Here is a 25,092-nt window from a genome sequence, read left to right as displayed (position 1 = left end):
TGTTTGAACGCGCTCATCTCAGGAACGGTCCGATTTGAAAAATTTTTCCGGTGTTAAATAGTCCATTTATCGACGGAGCGAGGAGCGGAGCGGAGGAGCGGAGCAATGCGGGTGAAACCGCGGAGCACAGCTAGCTTTAAATATAGATTGATTTTTAATACTTCAATGTAATGAATATTTCATTATTTCTATACTTAAAAAAATATTTTTTGTCATAATATACCAATGATGATACAACTTATCGATCTCTATATAATCTGACATTGCACAAAATGATTTTTCAAGCCAAAATTCTTTTATTTTTCCTCCATTTACGCCAATTTTATTTCTTCAAAATAACTTACTACACGTATATACAAATAAAACACTGTAATACTCAGAACATTTTTTTGATACATTTTTGAAGTGAAACTTCTTAGGCGCGTTGAGGGTAAAATTTCAATGTCGCGTCATTGCAATACCGTCACGTCATGGAATAAGGCGACGATTTTGGCATGTTTGAATCTTGCCAAAGAAGTTTCACTTCTGACACGGTTTTTTTTTATCTTTTATTTGACATTTATTTAGTCTGTGCTGCGGCGAGACGTTTTTTTAGATCTAGCAACACATTGACTTCCGGTTGCCAGACCGACTTGTCTTTGGTCGACGCCTTTAATTTTCGCACCTTGTCACCCTGAAAAAAAAAAAATAATTTTATTTTATTTGTCTTTGTAAAACAAGCAAACATATTTCTTATAAATAATAGACGAAATACCAAAATTTTATTACAATACTGTATTTTATGTATGAGAATTTTCAGTAACAGATAATAAGTGTAATAAAAACTACTGAACCGATTTAAATGAAACTGCGTTCGCAAATCAGATGTATCTTATAAGAGCAATCCGTATTATATTAATTTAGTTACACTATTTTTATTTAATTTCCTACACACAAATAGCAGTAACCTACTTTAAGGGCTTGGTCTAGTAGTGCAAACAAATGCATCCTGTCATCCTATATGTAAATAATACAAATGTACTATGGGAAAGTTGCTCCACTTAATTTTTAAAAATTAAATCATTCGTATGCATAATTTAATATTCGTAATAAGTACCAGACATGACAATTTGAAACAATTTTCGTGAAAATTACACCAGGTGATTTTTTTTATCAGTACACAAAATTTGCGAATACGTTCTATTGATATCTTCAAATGCATAACTCTATACATTTTTTTCGACCTAAGTTTCTTAGTGAAAGTTGTTCAGTTTAACTAATAAAACGGATAAATAAATTTTGTATATAATAAAAAAAATGTAATGTTAACACGTCCGCTCGCATCAAAATTCATAAATTACATATATGCATCGCGCGGAACGCCGTCCTTATATAGGAGTCGAGGAGGCGTGGTGTCGTGCGGCCCGCGTGTGCCGCAAACGGTTCAAGCCAAATCCGACTTTTGGCGCTACAGGTTACATCGCTGAATCCACTGCGGGTAACGCAACGTGTGTTCGCGGTTCTACAGAACAACGTCTATGGATAAAACTGAAAAATTAAGATTTATTTTTTTTCTTCGTATTTTTCCAGGATAAAAAGTATTCCATTTTATGCCCAGGATAATAAGGTATAATTATACCAAGTTTCATTGAAATCGAACCATTAGTTTTCACGTGATGCCTTCACATACAGACAGACAGACAGACAAAAATTTTTTTAATCACATATTTGTGTTTGGTATCGATCCAGTAACACTGCTATTTATTTTTTAAATACATATTTTCAAAGTACAGAATTGACCCTTCTACGGATTTATTATATTATACGTATAATATATATATTTATATGGATAAACCTAATAAATATTTTGCTAGCATTCTGATGCTTTATCGGTTGCACTGGATTTTTCTTTTCTTTTTTCAATCGCTTGAATGACATAGGATGGGTCCTTGATGGGCATGGAATGCTGAAGTCTCGAATCAATCAATTCTGACAGTAGGCAATTTATGTAAAATCTTGATAATGGTCCATCATTTTATTTTTTTTTGCCTAAACTTATATATTCTATTTTTAACGAATGATTCACTCCAGTCCAAACAGCAAATAAGCAGACTTCTGCTTCTGCAACGTTTAGTTGTCCCTGAATTTGGAAAAAATAGTCATGATTCTTATCTATGACAAAAGTGTTATTTTTTTTGCATTGTATTTCAAATATTAAATTTTTTATTTTTAACCGCATCTTCCGCATTCATCTCTTTTGCCGGAATTAGACATTTAACTTCTACTAGTCCCATTTTCCCTTCTTGATATGGGAGTGTATAAAGTAAATTTTTCTCGTTATACTTTTAAAAAGTTATTATTGTCATTTTGCTCATTAGGTAAAGTAATTTCGATATCAGTTTTAAGTTTTTTGATACCTGCAATAATAACGTCATAATCGCCTGCACATACTTATCGATTACACCCTGTATACAATCCACCATCCACATTCATAATGTTTTCCTGTCCTCCTCTCCTTTACGCTGTTCACCGATACATTTTAAATGAGTAAATCTGCTACCACTGAAGGATGTTTCATTGTGATCAGCAAATTTTCACCACTGTTGTCGATTATTTGTTTTTCATTTTTAATCAGCAATTGGGAATCATCAGTTTTGTTTTTTGCAGATTGGTGATGTACCCTAACAATACGTCGAAAAGGGAAAGCATCAACGAATTATCGTTTTCGTCCTCTTTTTTTATTCTTCGCATCTCTGTTAAACTCAAAACTCAAACTCAAACATTTATTTATTCAATTAGACTTCTTCTAGAAGCACTTTTGAAACGTCATTAGGTACATATTTTTAACATTTACCACCGATTCGGAAAGCAGTATCTACGGAGAAGAATCGGCAAGAAACTCCATAGTTGCTCTTTTTACTTGTTACTTGTGTTTGTTTAGTTCAACACCCATTGAATTTTCTATGTTATTGCGATCTTCCATTACATCTGAGTTTTTATGATGTGATGATAATCCATTCGTTTTAATATTGGTACTTAGAGTTGGTGGACTAAACTAGAAATGGTGGACTAAATTTGTCAGCGCGTCTGTAAGATCAAAATATAAATAAATAAATATTATAGGACATTATTACACAAACCAACATCCTGTATTTAAGTTACAAAATTAATAATCAAACAACATGCCGCTACGTTTAAAATGACTAGAAGAAAAAAAAAACACCTCGACATATTTGGAATTTTGGAGTAAACAAATCATTTTCCCCGTATGTCCCAAGTTCAAGTTCTCAATATAATAAAATATATTTCGTATTTCTCAAACGAAAAATAAACATTTTTGGAACTTCAAAAAAAATATATATTATAAGAAAATTTATGAGCTTACTTTAGTTTAAAAGAAACATTCATCCCTTTACTGAAACCCCGTAAAATAAAGAAATTGTTGCCAATCACCTTTGTAATGTATTTGGTTTCATTAACTTTATGTTCGAAGATAATTTTTTTTCTAGTAAGTACATAGTTACACGCATATTTTTTTCGTTTATTTTCCATATCGAAATCAAATGTTTAAAAATACGAATATTTGCACAAAACTAAGATAAAAATAATCAATTAACAAAAATATTAAATTTAATGAAGTAGAGCAACTTTCACTTCGGTATGAAGGAAAATCGAGCGTAGAGCACACGTCAGAACGCTCCGGCCCAAGGAGCGCGACTAAAGAAATTCGCTATGATTTTTCCTAATTATTTTAAATATTTTTTTAATATTCAAAGAATTATCAAAATTCAAAAAAAAAATTTTTTAAAGGATTAATACTCATTGGTCTTCAACCAACTCGAATAAATTAATGGAAACAATAACTTTTAGCAGTATTTATCAATAGATTTTGTAAGGCAAAAAATGGGAAATTTAATGAATTTATAACGTTCTAATTAGGAAAATCATAAGTTTTTCGGCAATTGTATTCAGCAGTTTTTAATAACGACTATATAAGGATAATAATGTGCTGATCAGATTGTGTAAATTGTAATCGGTTGCAACGTAGTGAGTGCACAAACTTAGCTCGAAATGTCTTTGGGGGAAAGAGACTTATCTTGAAGGCCTGATTAAGGTAACATAAAGTAACTTTACAAATGTGAAAAAATTCACGCGCATTGCGTATATAACACTAATTGATAAACAAGAAAAAAAAATTCAGTTTATCATTTCATTAGCCGGGAAAAAATTGTCAAATAACTTGTTGAAAACGCAATTTTGCTAGACTGCAGCCTTAAGTCTATAAAAACGCGTATTTTTTAAAATTAAACCAATAATTATATTTTTTAGATAAAATAACTTTTATAATATTACCTGTTCAGCAATAGCCTTCTCCAAGCTGGCAACACTATCCCCGCTGTCACTGGCCGGTGTTGCCTGATTCGCCTGCGCGTTAGCCAACTTCTTTTTTAGCTCTAGCAATTTATTCACTTCGGGTTGCCATATTGCCTTGTCTTTTGTTGATGCTTTTAGTTGTCGAACTTTTTCGCCCTGTGAAAATAATGTTTTTTATATTCTCTAAATAAAATCTCGTATTACTATGAAAATCTTAAATTTATATTACACTAATTATTATATTTGAAAATACTTTGAAAATTCTTGTTCAAAATAATTAATACACTTACTAAGATAGAGATTATAGTGCAAATGTTTACTGCATTTTTTATTATTTTTAATTATGAATTTAAATAAAAAAAATATGATTTTTATGAAAGAAAAAACAAAGTTTCAATCGTTGATAACCACAAAATTATTACATATTATTTTCTTAATTTTTGAAGCATTAAATAAAAAAAATCACATTTTCATACCTGTTCGGCGATAGCTTTTTCAATGCTAGCAACATCATCACCTTGCACAGTGTTGCCCTGCGGCGTTGCTTGCGCAATTGTTAATTGTTTCTTTAGTTCTAATAGTTTATTCACTTCGGGTTGCCACACTGATTTGTCTTTTGTCGACGCTTTCAGTTGGCGCACTTTTTCGCCCTGTTTTTGAAAAAAAGAGTAAAAATTAACGAGAAAAATATTTATTTCAAAATATACAGTATGGTGACAAAAAAAAATATATTTTTTATTTTCCCGTTTGTCCATTTATAAATATATTATATTATATAACTTGATACATACTATAATAAATGGAATTGCTTAGACGATTTGGACGAAGTTTTGTGTATTTCACCGTAGTTTTAATATTTTGGATTAAAAATTAAGACAATCAACATAAAATGTCCGCAAAAAAGCCAGGTTATTAAATTAGTACATAAATATGAATACTCACTTGAGCCGCGATAGCTTTTTCTAATTCAGCTACATTAGAGGCCCCTGATGTTTTCGCTGCTTCACCATTTTGCTAAAAAAAGTTATAATTTTTAAGTACTTTTTCTTATTTTATACTAGCTGTCCGCTCGCGGTTTCGCTCGCTTTGTTTAAACCCACTAAATGATACGATATTAAAACTAATAAAACAATGCAACGGATTTTGATGCGTTGTTTTAAATAGATAGAGTGATTCAAGAGGAAGGTTTTAGTATATAATTTATTAGGTTTTAGACAAAGCGGGCGAAGCCGCGGGCGGTAAGCTAGTAGTATATATTATTATTATTTGTAATATGTAATATTTTTTGTAGTATTACGAAACATATATATTCTACTAGCTGCGTTTCGCGGTTTCACCCGCATTGCTTCGCTCCTGTTGGGTTTAGCGTAATGATATAGGCTATCATTTCTCGAAAAATGAGCTACTAACACCGAAAGAATTTTTCAAATCGGACCAGTAGTTCCTCAGATTAGCGCGATCAAACAAACAAACAATCTTCAGCTTTACAATATTAGTACCAAGAAGCTTATATCTAATACACTGGAGATTTCAGTATGAAATACCTAACCTAACCTAACTTGGCAAGTGGGTGTGAAAGGGATAAAAAAACATACAGGCGTCATTCAAGGTCATATTTTCTTGTTACAAGTTCATACTGAAATCTCCAGTGTATTACATATAAGCTTCTTGATTAGTACCTATAGATCTTCTTCTTCTTCTTATATATAAAAATGAATCGCAAAATGTGTTGGTAAGCGCATAACTCGAGAACGGCTGAACCGATTTCGATAATTCTTTTTTTATTATATTCCTTGAAGTACGAGGATGGTTTTTATGTAGAGAAAACGTAAATATGTACCACGGGCGAAGCCGGGGCGGACCGCTAGTATGTATATATAAATACCTGAGCTCTTTCCGTCTGTGTGCCCTTATATTTCTCCCGTAAAGTGTCCGCTAATTCTGGGGCTACTTTCGCGAAAAGCGGCTCCGGTTTTCCGATAACATGGCCGACTGGCAAGTATTGAATTAATGATGGATTCCTGTAAATATTATCGACAATATATTTAATTTTGTTTGTAAAATAGATTTGATAAGACACAACAAGAATAAACATTTCTTGCAAAACCGTAATTAATTTAAAATGAACATTTATTTATCAAGAATAACCATCCATTTTCATTTATTACTTTTTGAAGTGAAACTTCTTTCGTTGGAAAAAAAATTTGTGTAACATTTTTTCGTTACGCGTGACATTTTTCCGTTACGCGCCATCTTTTACGTATTCGACGTATTTCTGTAAAGTTGCATATAGTAAATTATTTTTTGAAAAATAAGGTCATAAAGAAGTTTCACTTCTTACGTGTGTACACTAGTACACGCACACATTTTTTTTAATATTGTTTTTAATAAAAAAGAGCATGTGCGTGTGCCGAGCCCGTGTCAGAAGCTAAACATCTTTGTCAAGCTTCAAAGATACAAAAATCGTCGCCTTACTCCATGACGTGACGGTCATGACGCGACCTTGAAATTTTACTCTCAACGCGCCTAAAAAAGCTTTAAAACACTCACGTGGGGTTGATTTTCAAGCAAGTGTTGCCAGCGTTCAATTGCGCGAGCAGTCTGCGGCCCGTGTGCGGCATGTATGGGGTTGCCAGCGCACAAAGTAATGCTACTAGCTGGCAACACACGGATATCGCTGTGGCTGCGCGGATTCTGTAAAAATAGGGGGAAAAATAAATAAATAAATAAATATTTCGGGACTATTTTCGGCACGATCTGATCCCATACTAATCTTTCGCTTGTGTTATGGAAACCAGATGGCTGATAAACTATATAGATACTTATATAGAAATAATACTTATATAGATAACTAGCTTCCGCCCACGACTTTGTACGTACATCCCCGTTTTTCCCAGTTCCCGCAAGAATTTCGGGAAATTCTTTCTTAGCGGATGCCTACGTCCTAACATCTACCTGCATGCCAAATTTCAGCCCGATACGTCCAGTGGTTTGGGCTGTGCGTTAATAGATCACTATATCAGTCACCTTTCAGTTTTATATATATATTAATTAACACCCAGACAGGGAGCAAACATCTATGTTCATATAAATAAAGTGTTAGTGTACAGTGTAAGTATATAGTCAGTGTCAAGTTTTGAGTGTAAGTAAAATGTGAGTATGAGTAGCTTTATAGTGTACTTAATTTTTTTGTTGAGTTTGAGTTTGAATACTTAGTAGTACCCAGGGCTGTTCGCTCTGCATGTGTTGGTTTATACCTCTACAGTGTAAGTGTGCTTTAAGGTATTGAATGAGTGAGTGTTGGTAAAGTGTTCGTAAGTGTAAAGTGTGAGTGTAGTGTCAGTGTGAGATGTATAGTGTAAGTGCGTTTTTGACACATTTTTTGTTGAATTTGAGTTCAAATACTCACTTATCTTCCTCGCTGCCTTTAAGTAATACCCAGGGCTGTTCACTTTGCATGTGTTGGTTGCCAAGTCTAGAGACACTTAACACATGGCGTAGGGCTTCACGCAATCTACCACGCTCCATGTTTTGGACGTACGCTTGAAATTAGAGGAAAATACGTTAGAATTGTATAGGTTTTATTGTTATTGTTATTGTTTATGTTAACATTGTTACAATTAGATGTTTCATGGTGGAGAGACAAGAAAAAACAGAAGAAGAAATGTGTCTTTTGTGAAAATATTTTATAATAAAGATTTTGGCCCGAATAAAATTATTGTGGATTCAAAACAGAAGAACACGACGATTAAAAAAAAAAATAATGGGACAAAAAGGGGTCATCGATAAAGACGTGTATTAAAATGTGTATTTTAATGTATTTCCAAACATGAACAGCGGTACAAATAAAAACTTGTTTATTCAAACCTTATGCAATGAATACTTATGATTAGAATAAATAGATTATAAGGGTGTCATAAATCATAACATCTTACAAATAAACTGTGAATATCTTCGATGCAACTATGCTCCCGCTATGCAATAGGCGCGATGCGGCAACGTACAACATACAGACAAACATACAAAATTTTTTATAACTATATTTTGGCTTCGGTATCTATTGTAGATCACGCCCCAAGTATTCTTTTAAAAAAATATTCAATGTACAGTTCTTCTATGCCGATTGATTATCTGTTGAAATGTCAAAGTGACATCGACGCTCTGTATTGTAGATTGAAGAATTTTCAAGCGGATTAAAAGCTTTAAATGTTGTTTTTTGGTTACAACAAAAAACGCAATTGTGTCTTTATTTAAATCCCCATATTATTATTATAATACTAGCGGTCCGCCCCGGATTCGCCCGTGGTACATATTTACGTTTTCTCTACATAAAAACCATCCTCGTACTTCAAGGAATATATTAAAAAAAGAATTATCGAAATCGGTTCAGCCGTTCTCGAGTTATGCGCTTACCAACACATTTTGCGATTCATTTTTATATATAAGAATGTATAGGTATTATTTTGCATTACTCACCAACAACCTCCCTATTAACCAATGCGAACAGTTCATAGTCCGAACTACTTAACTTCGCTTCAGGTATTTTTCCGTTGAACGAATTTACACAGAAACTTAGGGAACGGTGACAGAAGTTACCCAGGTTGTTGAGCAGTTCTGAATTGTTGCTGTGAATAAACAAACATACATACATATAGGTTTTTACATTTTTTTCAGTCAGAGGTGAAATAAGTTCAAAGCTATACGTATTTATGTTAATTTTTAATGAAATATTGTTGATTGATTGTATAGGTTTAAAAATTATGTGCAAATAACTCTGAAAATTACCGAACATGACAATATTTACCTTTTTTGTAGAAATTTGATGTGATCCTAATAAATACACATCTTAACGGTACATAAATTTTTTTAAGTAGTTATATGAATCTGGCTCGGACCATTGCATTTGGTCCTTCAAGTCAAATATTAATAATTAAATCTAATAAATAAATATCTTTAATTTCCAAATATTATTAGTTATTACTAAAAGTTTTATTATAATTTAAACGGGGTGTCCCACCGTCGGTATTCTAAGCTCAATGGAGGTTATAGTATTGCATACGATGAGTACGTAAAAAATACTTTTCCAAATGCATTTTTTTTTTAAATAGATAAATTCTTAAAACTCTATGTGTACACCCCTAATAAGCAACCCGCCTCACTTTGCCACCCGCACGTGAGCTATCGTTTAAGATTATGTTTTCATAGACAAAATGCTCACATTAGAGAAGCGATATATGCCGGCTGCGCAAAGCTAGAGAAGAAAACATGAATTTTAAGTAAACATTTAGTAACAAAATTTTGGCGTAATTTTGTTGTTTAAGTATTTTTTACGTGATCAGTGTATGCAAAACTACAAATCCCTTCGCGCTTAGTTTACCGATAGTGGGACAGCCTGTATATATCTTTTTATATTTGTTTTTCAACTATTTGACGTCAGATAGCCACAATTACAATTTCTACTACAACATAACGAATAGCCACTTAATTAAATTCCTAATATATCTCAAAACTCACCGTGTGACCAGCTCAGTCCAATTGAAGCTAGAATCGGACGTTTCTGGACGAATACTGGCGAGGTAGAAACGCCATACGTCTGATGGTATACCTGTATCCTATAAGGTAATAATTCATTATTAATATGTTAATGGTTAAGTATTTATGAATGTACTAGCTTCCGCCCGCGGCTTCGCCCACGTGGTGTTTTGATAAAAGGTAGCCTATGTTCTTTCTCAGGGTCTAAAGATTGTCTGTGCCAAATTTCATCCAAATCGGTTGAGAGGTAAACGTAACAGACAGACAGAGTTACTTTCGTATTTATGATACAAGGTGGGCCAAAAGAAATCACCCTATTGGAAGATGCTCTCATTTTTGCAAATGGCCGCCAATGTCAAATCTGTTTTGACATTTGTGTACTGGACAGATGTAGAATACAAGTGAACAAGCCATGGAGCGATACAGTACCCAATAACTTGGAATAATCGTGTCAACTTTTTTGCGTAACAATTCGTCGCCGATTCCCCGGCCGTCCGACACTGACTGTGCAAACACTGCGCCGTTTGGCCACCAACCTTGAAGAGTATGGGACCACACGAGACGTTGCCAAGAGTGGCCGGCCCCGGAGCACCCGTTCTGCCGAGAATATCGCCGCTGTCGCCGGAAACATGCTATGGGCACGGTGCACGCTATAGAGCCATGTTGACTGAGTTTTTTTCTGCCGCAATTGGACGAATTAGGACTGGAGAATATGTGGTTCCAACAGGACGGAGCAACGGCACACACTGCGCGAGCCACAACCGATATTCTGAGGGCGGCTTTCCCGGGTCGCCTCATCTCTCGTTTTAGCGATTTGCACTGGCCCGAAAGATCGCCCGATTTAACCGTTCCAGACTTTTTTGTGGGGTTTTTTTGTTTACATGAACAAGGCTGAGACCTTGGAAGCCCTCAAGGACAACATTAGACACGAGTGCGAGAATTTGTCGCCCGAAGTTCTCGCTGAAGTGATGAGAAATGCTATAAAACGAGCCCGTATGGCAATCAATTGTGACGGCGCCCATTTGGCCGATATCATCTTCTCGACTTAACCAATAAAATTTTAAAGGTTCAAATAAACATAATCAAAAAACAAAATCGAAGTTTTTAATTTAGAAAAAAAATGAGAGCCAAACAACATCGGATGACTTCTTTTGGTCCACCTTGTATAAGTAGGGATTTATTATAATAACTAAATTATTGTCACAAGCAGACATATAGATGAGAGATATATTATTGTTTTTTTTTTATTCATTTTTTGCCATTTTCACCAGCAAAATATTTTCCATCAATTTTAAGTCAGCCAAGTGATTTATAGTAAAGCCATTTTAATAGGCAACATTTGACAGTTCAACAAAATTCAACAACGTAGTAACGACTAGTAACGACGACATAGAATAACATATTTCGTTTTGTTAGAACTGCACATTTGCTTAACTTTTTTCAATTACGATTACATATTTATAATAATAATGACCGATACAAGTAATTTTAAGATTTGATTTTACTGATAAACCATTCTGAACATAATAAACAATTTCTGATTTAAAGAACTGACGTCGCTACAATTTTGTGTCAATAAACTTTTTTTCTTTTTAAATACCAGAGACGTTACTCTAAAAATCGAAATCTGACATCTAGAATCGAATAAAAATCATCATAAATTAATAAATGCGTTGTGTTTTTTTTAATTATATATTATACTTGTCTTATTTTGCTCCTTCAATTTGCAAAAGAAAGTATGTTACTGGGACAGGGATTCGCCTTATGAATTTTAAAATTGACATGTATTTCAAGTATCGATTAATTCACTTTAATCGATGTTTTTAAGCAGGTTACCTCTCTTAGAAGATCAAATTGATAGACGTCAAATGTTGCCTATTAAATTAAGGCTCGACTTTAGTATTTTTTTTTAATTTAAGGATATACATCATTTCGTTGATTTTATCTAATTTATACAATCTGAATTGCTGGTTAAATATAAATACTTATACAATCATAACCCTCTTTTTATAGCAGTCGGATAAATATAACTTACCTGTGCATCTGTACCAAATACACCGACACCACGAGATTTTGAAAATTTGCCTTCTTCGTAATTCAAGTATTCTGAAAAATTATATATTTTAGTATTAGTATTTTTGGTTAAAAATGCTATAAAATGATATTTAACGAAATATTATTATAACAATATAATACTTTTCATATAACGAATGTTTAACTAAACATTAAAATCACTACATAGTATAAGACAAAGTCGCTTTCTCTGTCCTTATGTATGCTTAAAATTTAAAAACTACGCAACGGATTTTGATACGGTTTTTTAATAGATAGAGTGATTCAATATGGTATAGTATTTGATTTTAGACCAAGCGGGCGTAGCCGCGGGCGGAAAGCTAGTGAACAACAATAAGGAGTGTAGTCAATTTACGTAAACTGCTATGTTTTATAAAAATCTATCTCATTCTTACAACATGTATAAAAAACCTATGTTATGTCTAGGTATAATAAAAGACGCGAATCAAAAGCGAAAGCGAAGCGAAGCGAACTTACCAGTAGCGAATATATAATCAACTAATTTCGTTCCATCGTTCGCTCCTATAGCACTCGCTGGGAACATTATAGCGTGGAACGGAACGTTGTCTTTCGCCATAAATTGGTAGAGTTTAACCTAAAAACAAAGAAAATCATTTATTTATTTAAAAAACATTTTTTTATTGTAACAAAGATATTATTTATTAATTGAAGTACTTTGAACAACTACTCAAAAGCATTCATTGAAATTAGCACCTTATTTCGTGGCAGTAAAGCTCAAAGTCTATTATATCACTTGTTAGAAAACTCTGCCTTATACACGCATAGGCAGAGTTTATCTTCGGACAAATTTTTGATCCTCTTTTATAACACGATACACTTATTTAAGTAGTGCTTTTGAATAGTTATAATTCAATCACTACATAGTATAAAACAAAGTCGCTTTTTCTGTCCCTTTGTATGCTTAAATCTTTGAAACTCCGCAACGGATTTTGATGCAGCTTTAATTAATAGATGGAGTGATTCAACAGGAAGGTTTTAGTATATAATTATTTTATATTAGGTTTTAGACAAAGCGGGCGAAGCCGCGGGCTGTAAGCTAGTGATTGAATAATGTACATATTGTGATGTCATGTAAATTAAAACTGGCAAACACGGCTAAAAATTATTTCGGAATCACAGACAAAATCCATTTCGATTTCTACATATACTAATAGACCATAGACTACGTCTTTCTACGTACATTATTAATGCATGTATACTTACATCATATTCCTTTTCAGGTTTCCACCATTTTTCATACTGTTTAGTTGCACATTGGGTTATACTGGTGTAGCCGATTGGCGCATCGAACCATACGTAGAATACCTAATTTCAAATTATAAATTAATTATATTATTATTCTTAGAGCGTATACGCACTATGCGGGTAGCCGCATTGCGGGTAGCCGTCCGGCTGACCGCAAGCACAATTATGTACGTAATATTCATTTCTATGCGCACTGTGCGGTCTGCGGTAGCCGCATCGCAGTGCGCATAGAAATGAATATTACGTACATAATTGTGCTTGCGGTCAGCCGGATGGCTACCCGCAATGCGGCTACCCGCATAGTGCGTATACGCTCTTATTTGCAAGAAAATATATGTCTTATTATTACAATACTTCATGGCTAAATAAGAATAGAATACAAGGTATTTTAAAAAGAGCTAACCTACGATAGGGATTTGTATTTTATATTTTTTACCCAAACTATAGTTACAGTTATGTACAAGCATACAATATATACCAAGTATTAGATTATATATTATTGATTATATATTATACGCCTATATAGCCTTCCTCGATAAATGAGCTATCTAACACCGAAAGAACTTTTCAAATCGGACCAGTAGTTCCCGAGATTAGCGCGTTCAAACAAACAAACGAACAAACTCTTCAGCTTTATAATATTAGTATAGATTATTATAAGTTAAAGTTATTGTTTTATTTTATCGATTTGGAAAGAGTGGAGTAAGTAGGTTAAGTAGTAGTAAGTATATTTTCAAGCTTGTAAATCCAATTAGTGGTAAGTTATGCTGTTACTTAAGTTTTTTTATCGGTCAGAAAAGGAGCAGGAAGTATGAAAAAAAAAGACGGGTTGCACTGGGGGAGTGCCGGCAGAAGTGAAAACTTGATTATTAACGTTCAGCATGTTTGATATTTTGGAATGGTATCCGTCTTAGGCGCGTCAAACACGCGCGGCTTGGCGCGGGCGTGCCATAAGCGCACCTCTTGAATCTGTTTTGCACCACGTCCTTCTTATACATTTTGTATGAAAGAATTTTGGAAAGGCGACGAGGCGGCACGCCACGGTTGCGCCAAGGTTGCGCCGCCCCAAAAGTATTTCATACAAAATGCCAATAGCGCACCCGATGCACGCCGCGCCGCTTGTATATATCCCGCGCCTTACGCTTTTTCGATCAGGTCACGTGTCCTGACGCGAGTAAGCGCTAAAGAAGTTTTCACTTCAAAAAACCAGCATAAGTTTACTTTTTAGTTCACAAAAGTTACCTTACCTTATGTTTATACTGTGGCAAGGGCACAGGCACGCCCCACTTCAGATCCCGTGTTACTGCCCGAGGGCGAAGCCCCTCTCTCAACCAGGCCCTCGTCACCGCCCGGGCGGGGGCTGACCACCCGCTTTCGGTTGAAGACACCCAGCTACGGATTGACGGCTCTAGCTAATGGTAAAGAAAATTGTAATTTCAATTGAAAAATTAATTATAAGGCTCTAAACTTAAAAAATATTGGTGTTATAAATATGATGGATGAATTTACGTATCGAGAAGTGCATGAATTGAAAATAGGGTAAGAGATAAATACATATAAAAACTAGCTTTCCGCCCGCGGCTTCGCCCGCGTTTTGAAAGAAAACCCCGCATAGTTCCCTTTCCCGTGGGATTTCCGGGATAAAACCTATCCTATCTCTCAAGTTGGATCGAACTGCACATGGTGTGCGAATTTTATTATAATCGGTTAAGTGGTTTAGGAGTCCATTGAGGACAAACATTATGACACGAGATTTATATATATTAAGACTAGCCTTTCACCCGCAGCTTTGCCCGCGCAGTCAAAGAAAAACCCGCATAGTTCCCGTTCCCGTGGGATTTCCGGGATAAAACCTATCCTATTTCCCGGGGTAAAAGTAGCCTATGTCCTTTCTCGGGTATCAAAATATCTCTATACCAAATTTCATGCAAATTGGTTCAGTAGTTAAGGCGTGATTGAGTAACAGACAGACAGACAGAGTTACTTTCGCATTTATAATATTAGTATGGATTATTTATTTTATATTATTCAGATTTATATATATATTAAGATATTCACTACTCCCACACTCACCTGCCCCAACTCAATGAACAGTTGTTCGCTCGGTTTCACGCTCGGCGAATGCGCGCAAACTTTACACCTCGGCTGTATCAGCTCTATTGCGTTTATCAATTTGCCGCACTTATCACATTGATCACCACGAGCACTGTCGTACAAACATCCCGGGTGCGGACATGTGCCTTCCACGAATCTAAATTAAATATAATAAAAAAGAAATAATTATCAATGAAAAATAAAGTGGAAGTGTCAAAAAGTTCGTTAATATACAGGAGGAAAAGCAGAGGACCTAGATTGGATCCTTGAGGAACACCAAAGTAATATTTGCAAAATCTATAATGTAAAGAAGTCAGACTTCTTTGATATTTCACTTTTATTAGAATTAATATTAAAAACATTTCTGCTTTGCTGACAGCTGTTTAAAATACTTATTTCATTATTAAATCAACAGAAACTAACTAGTCATAATAATATATAATATTATTTATTGAATATAGTGGTAAAAAAGGTTCTATCTACTACAATTTCCAGTAATTATTTATTTTAACGCTATACATACCTATCAGCCAGGAATCTCTCGCATTTCTCGCAGAACAACTGTTCCACTGACTGCGTGCTCATAAAACCGTTGTCTAGCAGTTTCATAAATTGCTTTTGTACTATCCTGAAAAAGGTTAAAGAGAAAATTTATTTTTATATGTATGCCGATAATTTACCTAAAAAAGGTTTAGATTGACATTACTTCTAATTATGACAAGACCTTGATATTGTCCATTTTAATTTTTACTAGCTTTCCGCCCGCCGCTTCGCCGGCTTTGTCTAAAACGTAATAAATTATATACTAAAACCTTCCTCTTGAATCACTCTTATCTATTAAAAAAAACCTGATCAAAATCCGTTGCGTAGTTTTAAAGATTTAAGCATACAAAGGGACATAGGGACAGAGAAAGCGAATTTGTTTTATACTAATAATAAATTATTAACTAGACAACAATTTGGCTTCAGAAAAAATAGTTCAACATCCTTAGCTTGTTTTGATTTAGTAAAAGAAGTTATTCAAGCCTTTATTGAAAAAAATGCTGCGACAGCTATATTCCTGGACATGAGTAAAGCGTTTGATTTTGTAGACCATAATTTGCTCTTATATAAACTAGCGAAATATGGGATCAGAGGTAAAGCGAATGAATGGATTGAAAACTATCTCAGAGAAAGGGAGCAATATGTCGAACTAGGAAAATGTGTTAACAAAAATAAAATTATATATAAATCCAGTAGAAGGTTAAATAGCTCCGGAGTGCCACAGGGCAGTATTCTCGGTCCATTTCTATTTCTCATGTATATAAACGACCTGCCAAACATAACCAAACATAAAACAGTTTTATTCGCTGATGATACAACACTTATTGTGAAAGGCAATGCAAGAAATACTTCTTACAAATTAGAAATAGGTAAAGCATTATGTGATATAGTAGGGTGGTTAAATAGTAATAACCTCCAAATCAACTTTGACAAAACTAAAATGATCCAATTTTGCACTAAAAATAGTCGACAAATCGAATTAAATGTTGATTATGAAAACAAAACCATAGAACAGGTAAAAAGCCACAAGTTTCTAGGTATCCATTTGGACGAAAATTTAAAATGGAATGTGCATATTGAATACATATGTGACAAGATAAACCGATTTGTTTATGTCATAAGACGACTAAGGAACACAGTGTCCATGGAGGCGGCCCTAAATGCTTACCATGCATATGTGTCATCAATTCTCTCATATGGACTTATATTATGGGGGCAATCTTGTGATAAACAAAAGGTGTTTATAGCGCAAAAAAAATGCGTACGGGCCATAGTAGGATTGAGACAAAGAGACAGCTGTAGACCCATATTTGCTAAGCTTCGTATATTAACATTGACATGTATGTATATTAGAGATGTATGCTTATTTGTAAGAAAGCATCCCGAGTATTACACGAAAAAAGGAGAAATCAATACTCAATTTATGACCAGATTTCAAAACAAACTTTATTTACCGACGTGTAGAATAAATACTGCGAAAAATAGTATAATTTTTAGAAGCATTACAATATTCAATAAAATACCAGACGATTTCAAAGAATTACCTGTACATATATTCCGGACGAGGTTAGTAAACTGGCTAATCTCAAAGCAATTCTATGATATAAGTGACTTGACAAATCAAAAATAGTAATTTAAAATTAATGGATATCATATCTGGACATAAATTAATATTTTAATCTTTTTCTGCTACTGTATTGGGATCTATAAGTGTTGTGGGATATAATATTATATTTAATGTAGTTTATAATATATTTGCACGCTCAACTACGAGCAGAATGTTTAAGGATCTATATTATCTATATCTACAAACATCTTTGTAATTCTACATTCTGCAAATAAAGCAATTTGAATTTGAATTTTGAATTTGAATACTATGTAGTGATAGTGATAATAGGGTATACTCTTTTGAGTGTCTAATTAACGAACGAAAACGATACAAAAATATAATCTTTCCTATATGACATGCAATGAAAGTATTTCCAATCAGTTCTATCTTATAAATATTATATTCCTTATAATTTTTTAAAAATACAAAATAAAATTAAAAAAAAAACGTTTAAAAAAATTTAATCAAAAAAAGTCACGGTATATTTTTTCTAGAATAATAAAACAATCTCTTTCGTTATTGAAATAAATAGATAATTGTTATACTAACTCAGTCTGCTCCTGCGTACTGGTCCTTCCGAAGTAATCAAAACCAATATCGAACCAACGATACACACTATTGTGAATCTCATAGTATTTGTCGCAAATCTGCCTCGGGGTAAGACCTTCTTCTATAGCCTGAAAAAAACATTACTTAATTGTAATACTGACATTAGTCTATGATGATGATGATGATGACTATGAATCGTGGCCCGATCGGGCCGCTCGGTGGTCAAGGGGTTAGAATACTCACTTTAGTTTCAGTCGCTGTCCCGTATTCGTCTGTACCGCTTATATACAGGGTGTTGTAATCGCATAAACGGCAATACCTTATGAAATAAATAAGAAAAATTAATTATCTTTCTCAAGCATTAAAGAAAATAAAAAATAGTTAAGATTTTTTTATTTGTATTGTCAAAAATAACTTACCTGGCAAAAATATCAGCCGACAGGACACAACCAATAATATTACCCAAATGTGGTATATTATTGACATATGGCAACGCTGATGTTATTAAAATGTTTTTACGCCCTTTTACTGGTAACCTGAAACAAAATAGTTTCATAAAATACTAGCAGTGCCTCGCGGTTTTACCTGCATTGCAGTGTGATGATATGTAGCCTTCCTCGATAAATGGACTACCTAACACTGATACAAATTTTCAAATCGGACTTGTAGTTCCTGAGATTAGCGCGTTCAAGTGAACAAACAAACAAACTTATTATTATCTATACTAATATTTTTAAGCTACTACATGGAAAATACTGACGGGGGACCAGTATTTCCTGAGATTAGCGTGTTCAAACAAACAAACTCTTCAGCTTTATAAAATTACTAGGTTTCCGCCCGCGGCTTCGCCCGCCCAGTCAAAGAAAAACCCGCATAGTTCCCGTTCCCGTGGGATTTCCGGGATTGCGTCATTTTCCCGGGATAAAAAGTAGCCTATGTCCTTTCTCGGGTATCAAAATATCTCCATACCAAATTTCATGAAAATTGGTTCAGTAGTTTAGGCGTGATTGAGTAACAGACAGACAGACAGAGTTTCTTTCGCATAATTATAATATTATTAGTATGGATTAGTATAGATTTTTTACGGTAAAAAGTAGCCTATATCATACCCTAGCTTCCATCTTCAGACACAAACTCTTATCATAAAATCCGTCCATTACATTGTGAGATAATTACAAACAAACACACTTGTATTTATAATTTTTAAAAGTAGGAATTTTAAAGTGCCATTTTTAACGGATTTTTCTAAAAAGTGTAGTTTTCATTTTTAGGGCCGATTTTTCAATGCTTGGATAAAACTTATCCGTCCAATAAAGTATTACACGATAATATTAAAATGTCACGTAAACTGTCAAATACAGGCAATTAGAATACGTTTTTAAAATGGTAGTTTTGTACATTATTCGACGAATAAATTTTATCCATATATATTTTTGTTATCACTTACACAATTTTCTCTTGTTTCAACGGCGGCTGTAGGTTTTTCAAACCGTTCAACCAATTCTCTTGCGCTAGAGCTAATTCTTCCGGCGTCACTCCTATTTGTACTGAATCGTCGGGTGACCTGCAAAGTGATAATACATATAATGATGTAATATTTTTTTGACGTGACAACGTCTTATAATTCGATAGTGCCGGCTGCACGCACGAAAAAACATGACTCATGCGGCGTTACCTCGCTCTGACTCATCTGAGGCGTTCCATGTAAGGCTTGAAGTGCGAGCGAGAGCGCGGAACGAGCGACAAAGAAGCACAATCGGACGTTGTCACGTTCAACTATCGTCAGTAAACCGACTTTACAGACAACCAATTTTTTTCTATTATGCTAGAGTATTGTGAAAGAGGGAATATTTAATTGTTTGAACTAATTAGCGGACTATTGAAATCTGATACTGATATCGCAGCTTCGCCAAAAACCCGCAAAGCTCCCGTTCCCGTAGGATTTCCGGGATAAAACCTATCCTATGTGTTAATCCAAGTCATCGTCTATGTGTGTGCTAAATTTCCTTGTAATTGGTACAGACGTATATGCGTGAAAAAGTAACAAACATACACATACACATACATCTATCCTCACAAACTCTCGCATTTATAATATTAGTAGGAGTAGGATAGGATAAAAAGCTACGGCTAGTGTATTAATATTAATGTTAAAAATCATTCTATGTGTAACAATTTTTTAGTAAATAAAAGACGTACACATAAATCATTATAACTTAACTTTAAGCAGTCTTACAATCAGTTTCTGACATATAGAGTCACTATTTATTTTTGTTTGATTTAATTCATACATTATATTTTAACTGACAGATAATCTAACCAGAACATATCTAGCACTTAGGCCTGATTTTTCAATGCTTGGATAAAACTTATCCGTCCAATAAAGTAATACACAATTATTTTAAAATGTCACGTAAACTGTCAATTACGGGCAATTAGAATACGTTTTTAAAATGGAAGTTTCATACATTATTCGACGAATAAGTTTTAACCAAGGATTGAAAAATCAGCCCTTAATAAACTAGCCATATAAAAACTTACCCTGCAGGCGTGGATACGTTATTCATTTGTGGTACTCCCAACGCTGATGTGGGACTAAACGGACCATTTACTGTACCACCCCATTGTTTTACTGCTTCCTGTTAAAATAAATTAAATATTTATATTTGCACATGTGTGAAAATAATCTATAAGTACTAATATTATAAAGCTGAAGAGTTTGTTTGTTTGAACACGCTAATCTCAGGAACTAATGGTCCGATTTGAAAAATTCTTTCGGTGTTAGATAGCCTATTTATCGAGGAAGGCTATATATCATCACACTAAGACCAACAAGAGCAGAGCAATACGGGTAAAAACTAGCCTGCAGGATTATAATCTAGAAAAGATTAATATATTTGTTAATAATTTTATGGTGACATTAACAAAGAAGTGAACGTCCATGTTCTTTTAAAAATCTTACAAGCTATAATAATAACCACAACTAAACTAAAGAAAGACTGCCTCCTTGGTACAGTGGTTGACGCGTGAGTGTAGCACCGAGGGGTTCTGGGTTCGATTCCCGGTGGAGACGACGAAAAAAAAAAATGTCTCGGTCTGGTAGAACGGTCTGAAGAAAATCAATCAGTGAAACAGACGTATAATGCATCTGCCCCTTACCCCACTAGGGGACATGGGACTTCACACTTTTTTTAAACTAAAGAAAATCCATAAAAAATACAATGAATTAAGAAACTTCATAATATTTACTATACCTTAAAAGCCTTAGCACTATTTAACTCGTCCGCCCATCTCAATATATTGTTGCATTCACTCAAATAACTTTGCTTATTCTCTGGGCTATAGATTAATGGATATAAAGTGCTCCATATTGAAATATCGGCGGCGGATAGCTTTTCCTGCAAAAAAGGTCACATTTATTTAGTAAAATTTAATAACTTATTTATATTGAATTTAAATTGAAATCAGAGTAAGTCTTCTATCTGATCTTGTTAACATGCAAAAATCCATATAAATAATACAATTGAATCGCCAAGTGATAATCGTAAAACTAGAGTATGGCTCAATTAGTTCAGCAATTTGTTTTCTGTTTTTGTTAAGGCATAGGGAATGTTTTTGTAAAGAGAAAAAACGTAAAAAGGGCAATAGGGCAGAACTATGTCTGCGGGGGTAGCTAGATAATGACATTTTTATTTATCTTTTCATACAATGTGAAACTCTAAAGTGGAAATCACAATTTTCGAAAAAAAAAAAACTATTTTGAACGCGCTTATCTCAGGAACTACTGGTCCGATAAGAAAAATTCTTTCAGTGTTAGGTACCACATTTATCTTTTATTATTCTAGGCTATCCATACTAATATTATAAATGCGAAAGTAACTCTGTCTGTCTGTCTGTTACTCAATCACGCCTAAACTACTGAACCAATTTGCATGAAATTTGGTATGGAGATATTTTGATACCCGAGAAAGGACATAGGCTACCTTTTATTGCGAAATATGTACCACGGGCGAAGCCGGGGCGGACCTCTAGTAGGCTATATATCATCACGCTAAGACCAACAGTAGCGCAGCCACGCGGGTGAAACCGTAGGGCGCGGCTAGTTAATTATACATATATGAAATTCTTCATTCTTAATTCTTACCCCAATAATATACTTGTGTTTACTCAACAACCCATCGACCATGCATAATAATGATTGCGTCACTTCCTTAACATCAGACGATACGGTTTTAGCCGTTAATATTGTAGCGATGGCTGGCTGTAGACGTGTTGCCTCCCATTCTTGCATTTGCTGACTGAAATTGATTAAAAGAGATTCTTAAGAAATGTAAGTAATATTATACAAATAAAAATTTAAAGACACCACATATTATAATGTACTTATGTTATGTGTGAAATTACTTGACATAGCTAAGGACATTACATGTTATTTAAAAAATGTTTCTTTCAATATAATATGTGGATTGTAAATAGTAAAAAATTACACTTATTTAAATGGTTCCTTTTTGTTGTATAATAAGAAATGTATACCATATTTTGTAAATAGTAGCATATTAAAATAGTTGTTAAAATTAATACTCTTTGATTTGACTTTGTTTGTATTCATTAGAAAAGTCTTACCACTGCCCATTCGCAGATAGATCAAGCACCGGAAACAGATACTGTGCCGCTGCATTACTTGAGAAGAACGTCAGCTCTTCATCTACTTCCAGAAGTGGTAGCGACTTTGGCCCTGCGAAATAGTCTGCGATGCAGACTTGTTGTTTAGTACCATCACCATCCCCATATAGTATGTACAGTAGAACGCCGATTATCCGAACACTGATTAACCGAATCGCCAATTATGCGAATTGATCCTAAGCATATATAAAAAAATAAAAACAAGTAATTTTTAAAGTTTATTCTATGTGTGACACTTCATTTTTCTTCATTATCAGTTTTTGTCCAGTTATCCAAATCAACCCGGGTCCCAATTAATTCGGATAATTGACGCTTTACTGTAAATATAATTATAATAATAGATATAGAATAGTGGGTAGAGATATTTGAGGTAGTTATCTAAATTATAGACTAAAATGATGTACATGCAAGTGTGTAATTAAATGTTAATACATAATGTACAGTATGATTGAAACTTGTGGCTCGCAAGTTAGGTGCAGGTGCGAGTGCAGGTGCGCACAGGTCCCTTAACGTCCCGCTAATACCTTAAATTGTTTTCTGCGCATTGGATTGTACGATTTTCTGAGCCGCCATTAAGTTTGAATCATACTATAACTAGGTTTAATGTTAGAATGTATCTGTGTTGAAATGTTTTTGGTTAGTCTATAAATCTACTATGAAAAAATTATATACATGATGCAGATGCATGATAAAACAACATGATTGTATCATAAACAAACTATACATAGACATTCAAGTATCTATTAATATAACATAATTAACTGTTTGTATGGTTTTTATTACACTATTCTCCAATTGTTAATCTATATAATAGCATATTTCAAATATTTCAGATATTCTTATCTGTTTTATTAGACATATTGGAGTAAAGCAGTGTTGAGTTTATGTATGTAAATGTATCTTATAAACCTTAAAAAAGTAAATAAAGCGGGAAATTTAAAGCGAATATACTACAATACATATACGTAACGCATATACGTAAAGGTTAATTAATTCAAATCATCTTATTGGAATGAGTGACTGATGCAATAACAGCTATATCTTTGGATTAAAGTGTCTATTACACTTATCATTTACTAATTATCGATAAAATGTATTCAAAATGTTCATTTACTAAAGATAATACCAAAGAAATATACGTAAACATAATAATAGGAACAATTTTATGTGATCTACCTTCGAATGAAGCTTTCTGTAATTCTAACGTTTTCTCAGCTAAGTTCGCTGCTATTAGCAATTTCAGGGTCGCCGTATTATTATCGTTTGTATAAATCTTCATTTTCACAGTGTTCTATCTTCTTATTATTTAGAGAAAAATTAATTTCCATTCGCTGAAAATAACCTAAACGCGACAGGTATGAACGATACTCAATCTGACATTTGACAAGTTGGCATCAATTATCAAAGAGGATCTGTGGGATATAATCACTACTCAAATCAAAGTCAAATCACTACGTTTTGTTGGCATTTGCGAGGCATTTGCTTTTTGAACGATGCACAGAGCAAGTAATATGGGAATTTTGCAGAGTTGACAGTTCATTGATACATATATACCGAAATTATTATTAGTCTCACCCTGTGGTCTCACCACGGTCTCACCAACGGCCCCCGCAATATTTTTTTTTTAGTTTTAAACATGTTTTAAATTTTTATTAAGCCATATCGTTAATTCATGGTTTGTTCTTAATTGTTTATCGTTTGTTCTTCAATAATTACCTAACGTTATTTCGAACATTTAATTGAACTAATATTTAATAATAATTAATAATTACTAATATTTAGTTAAACCCATTTATCGAGTAACGGTCTTACTAATAAAATGTTACCCATTCGCTTTGCAATGGATTAGTTATTGCTTGCAATAACCCTCGCAATAACCTGTCTTGTTTTTATGATTGACGTTTCATGTGAGCAAGAGCAGGACACAGCTATGGTAGAAAATGGTTGAAATTTATCCATTGTTTAACTTTTTATTGGTAACTTACCAATGGTAAGGCCGTAAGGCTTTAGGCTATATTATCATAACGCTAAGACCAACAGGAGCGGAGCAACGCGGGTGAAAACGCAGGGCGCAGCTAGTTATTAATATAAAGCAGATAATTTGCTAACAGTAAAAGATATAATAATGTTAATATGTTATGAATTATAATCATATTTTGAAAATTCTTTTATCTGTAGAAAGCAATAGATTGTTTCAGATTCTGAGAGATCTAAGTTTTTTTAGCTTTTAGGCGAGCGGTATTAATAAATAGTTGAATCTAATTAAAAGGAACAGGGATCAGGTTAATGAGAATCTATACTAATATTATAAAGCTGAAGAGTTTGTTTGTTTGTTTGAACGCGCTAATCTCGGGAACTACTGGTCCGATTTGAAAATTTTTTTCGGTGTT

General features: G+C 33.8%; 1 protein-coding gene across 1 annotated transcript; it reads right to left on the bottom strand.

The window, feature by feature from the left end:
* Nucleotides 1–99: 99 nt before the first annotated feature.
* Nucleotides 100–24,074, bottom strand: MetRS (methionyl-tRNA synthetase 1). Its single transcript, XM_090117470.1, has 24 exons — nucleotides 23,879–24,074; nucleotides 22,643–22,766; nucleotides 22,164–22,317; nucleotides 21,274–21,417; nucleotides 20,561–20,658; nucleotides 19,467–19,583; nucleotides 18,439–18,555; nucleotides 18,263–18,338; nucleotides 18,020–18,147; nucleotides 15,842–15,946; nucleotides 15,298–15,475; nucleotides 14,472–14,636; nucleotides 13,183–13,284; nucleotides 12,436–12,553; nucleotides 11,921–11,991; nucleotides 9,868–9,965; nucleotides 8,830–8,978; nucleotides 7,763–7,895; nucleotides 6,904–7,047; nucleotides 6,239–6,374; nucleotides 5,296–5,367; nucleotides 4,830–5,003; nucleotides 4,333–4,509; nucleotides 100–673 (listed from the first exon to the last, which is right to left on the bottom strand). The coding sequence occupies exons 1-24, from the start codon at nucleotides 23,979–23,981 to the stop codon at nucleotides 560–562; spliced, it is 2,997 nt and encodes a 998-aa protein (XP_089973596.1). The 5' UTR covers nucleotides 23,982–24,074; the 3' UTR covers nucleotides 100–559.
* Between the last annotated feature and the right edge of the window lie 1,018 nt (nucleotides 24,075–25,092).

Source organism: Colias eurytheme, chromosome 28 (genome assembly GCF_061535395.1).
Source record: "Colias eurytheme isolate Ceu_HAF_F1 chromosome 28, ilColEury1 Martin Lab GWU primary, whole genome shotgun sequence".
Lineage (NCBI taxonomy): Eukaryota > Metazoa > Arthropoda > Insecta > Lepidoptera > Pieridae > Colias > Colias eurytheme.
Note: the sequence above shows the minus strand (reverse complement) of the source record. Positions and strands in the feature narration are given on the sequence as shown.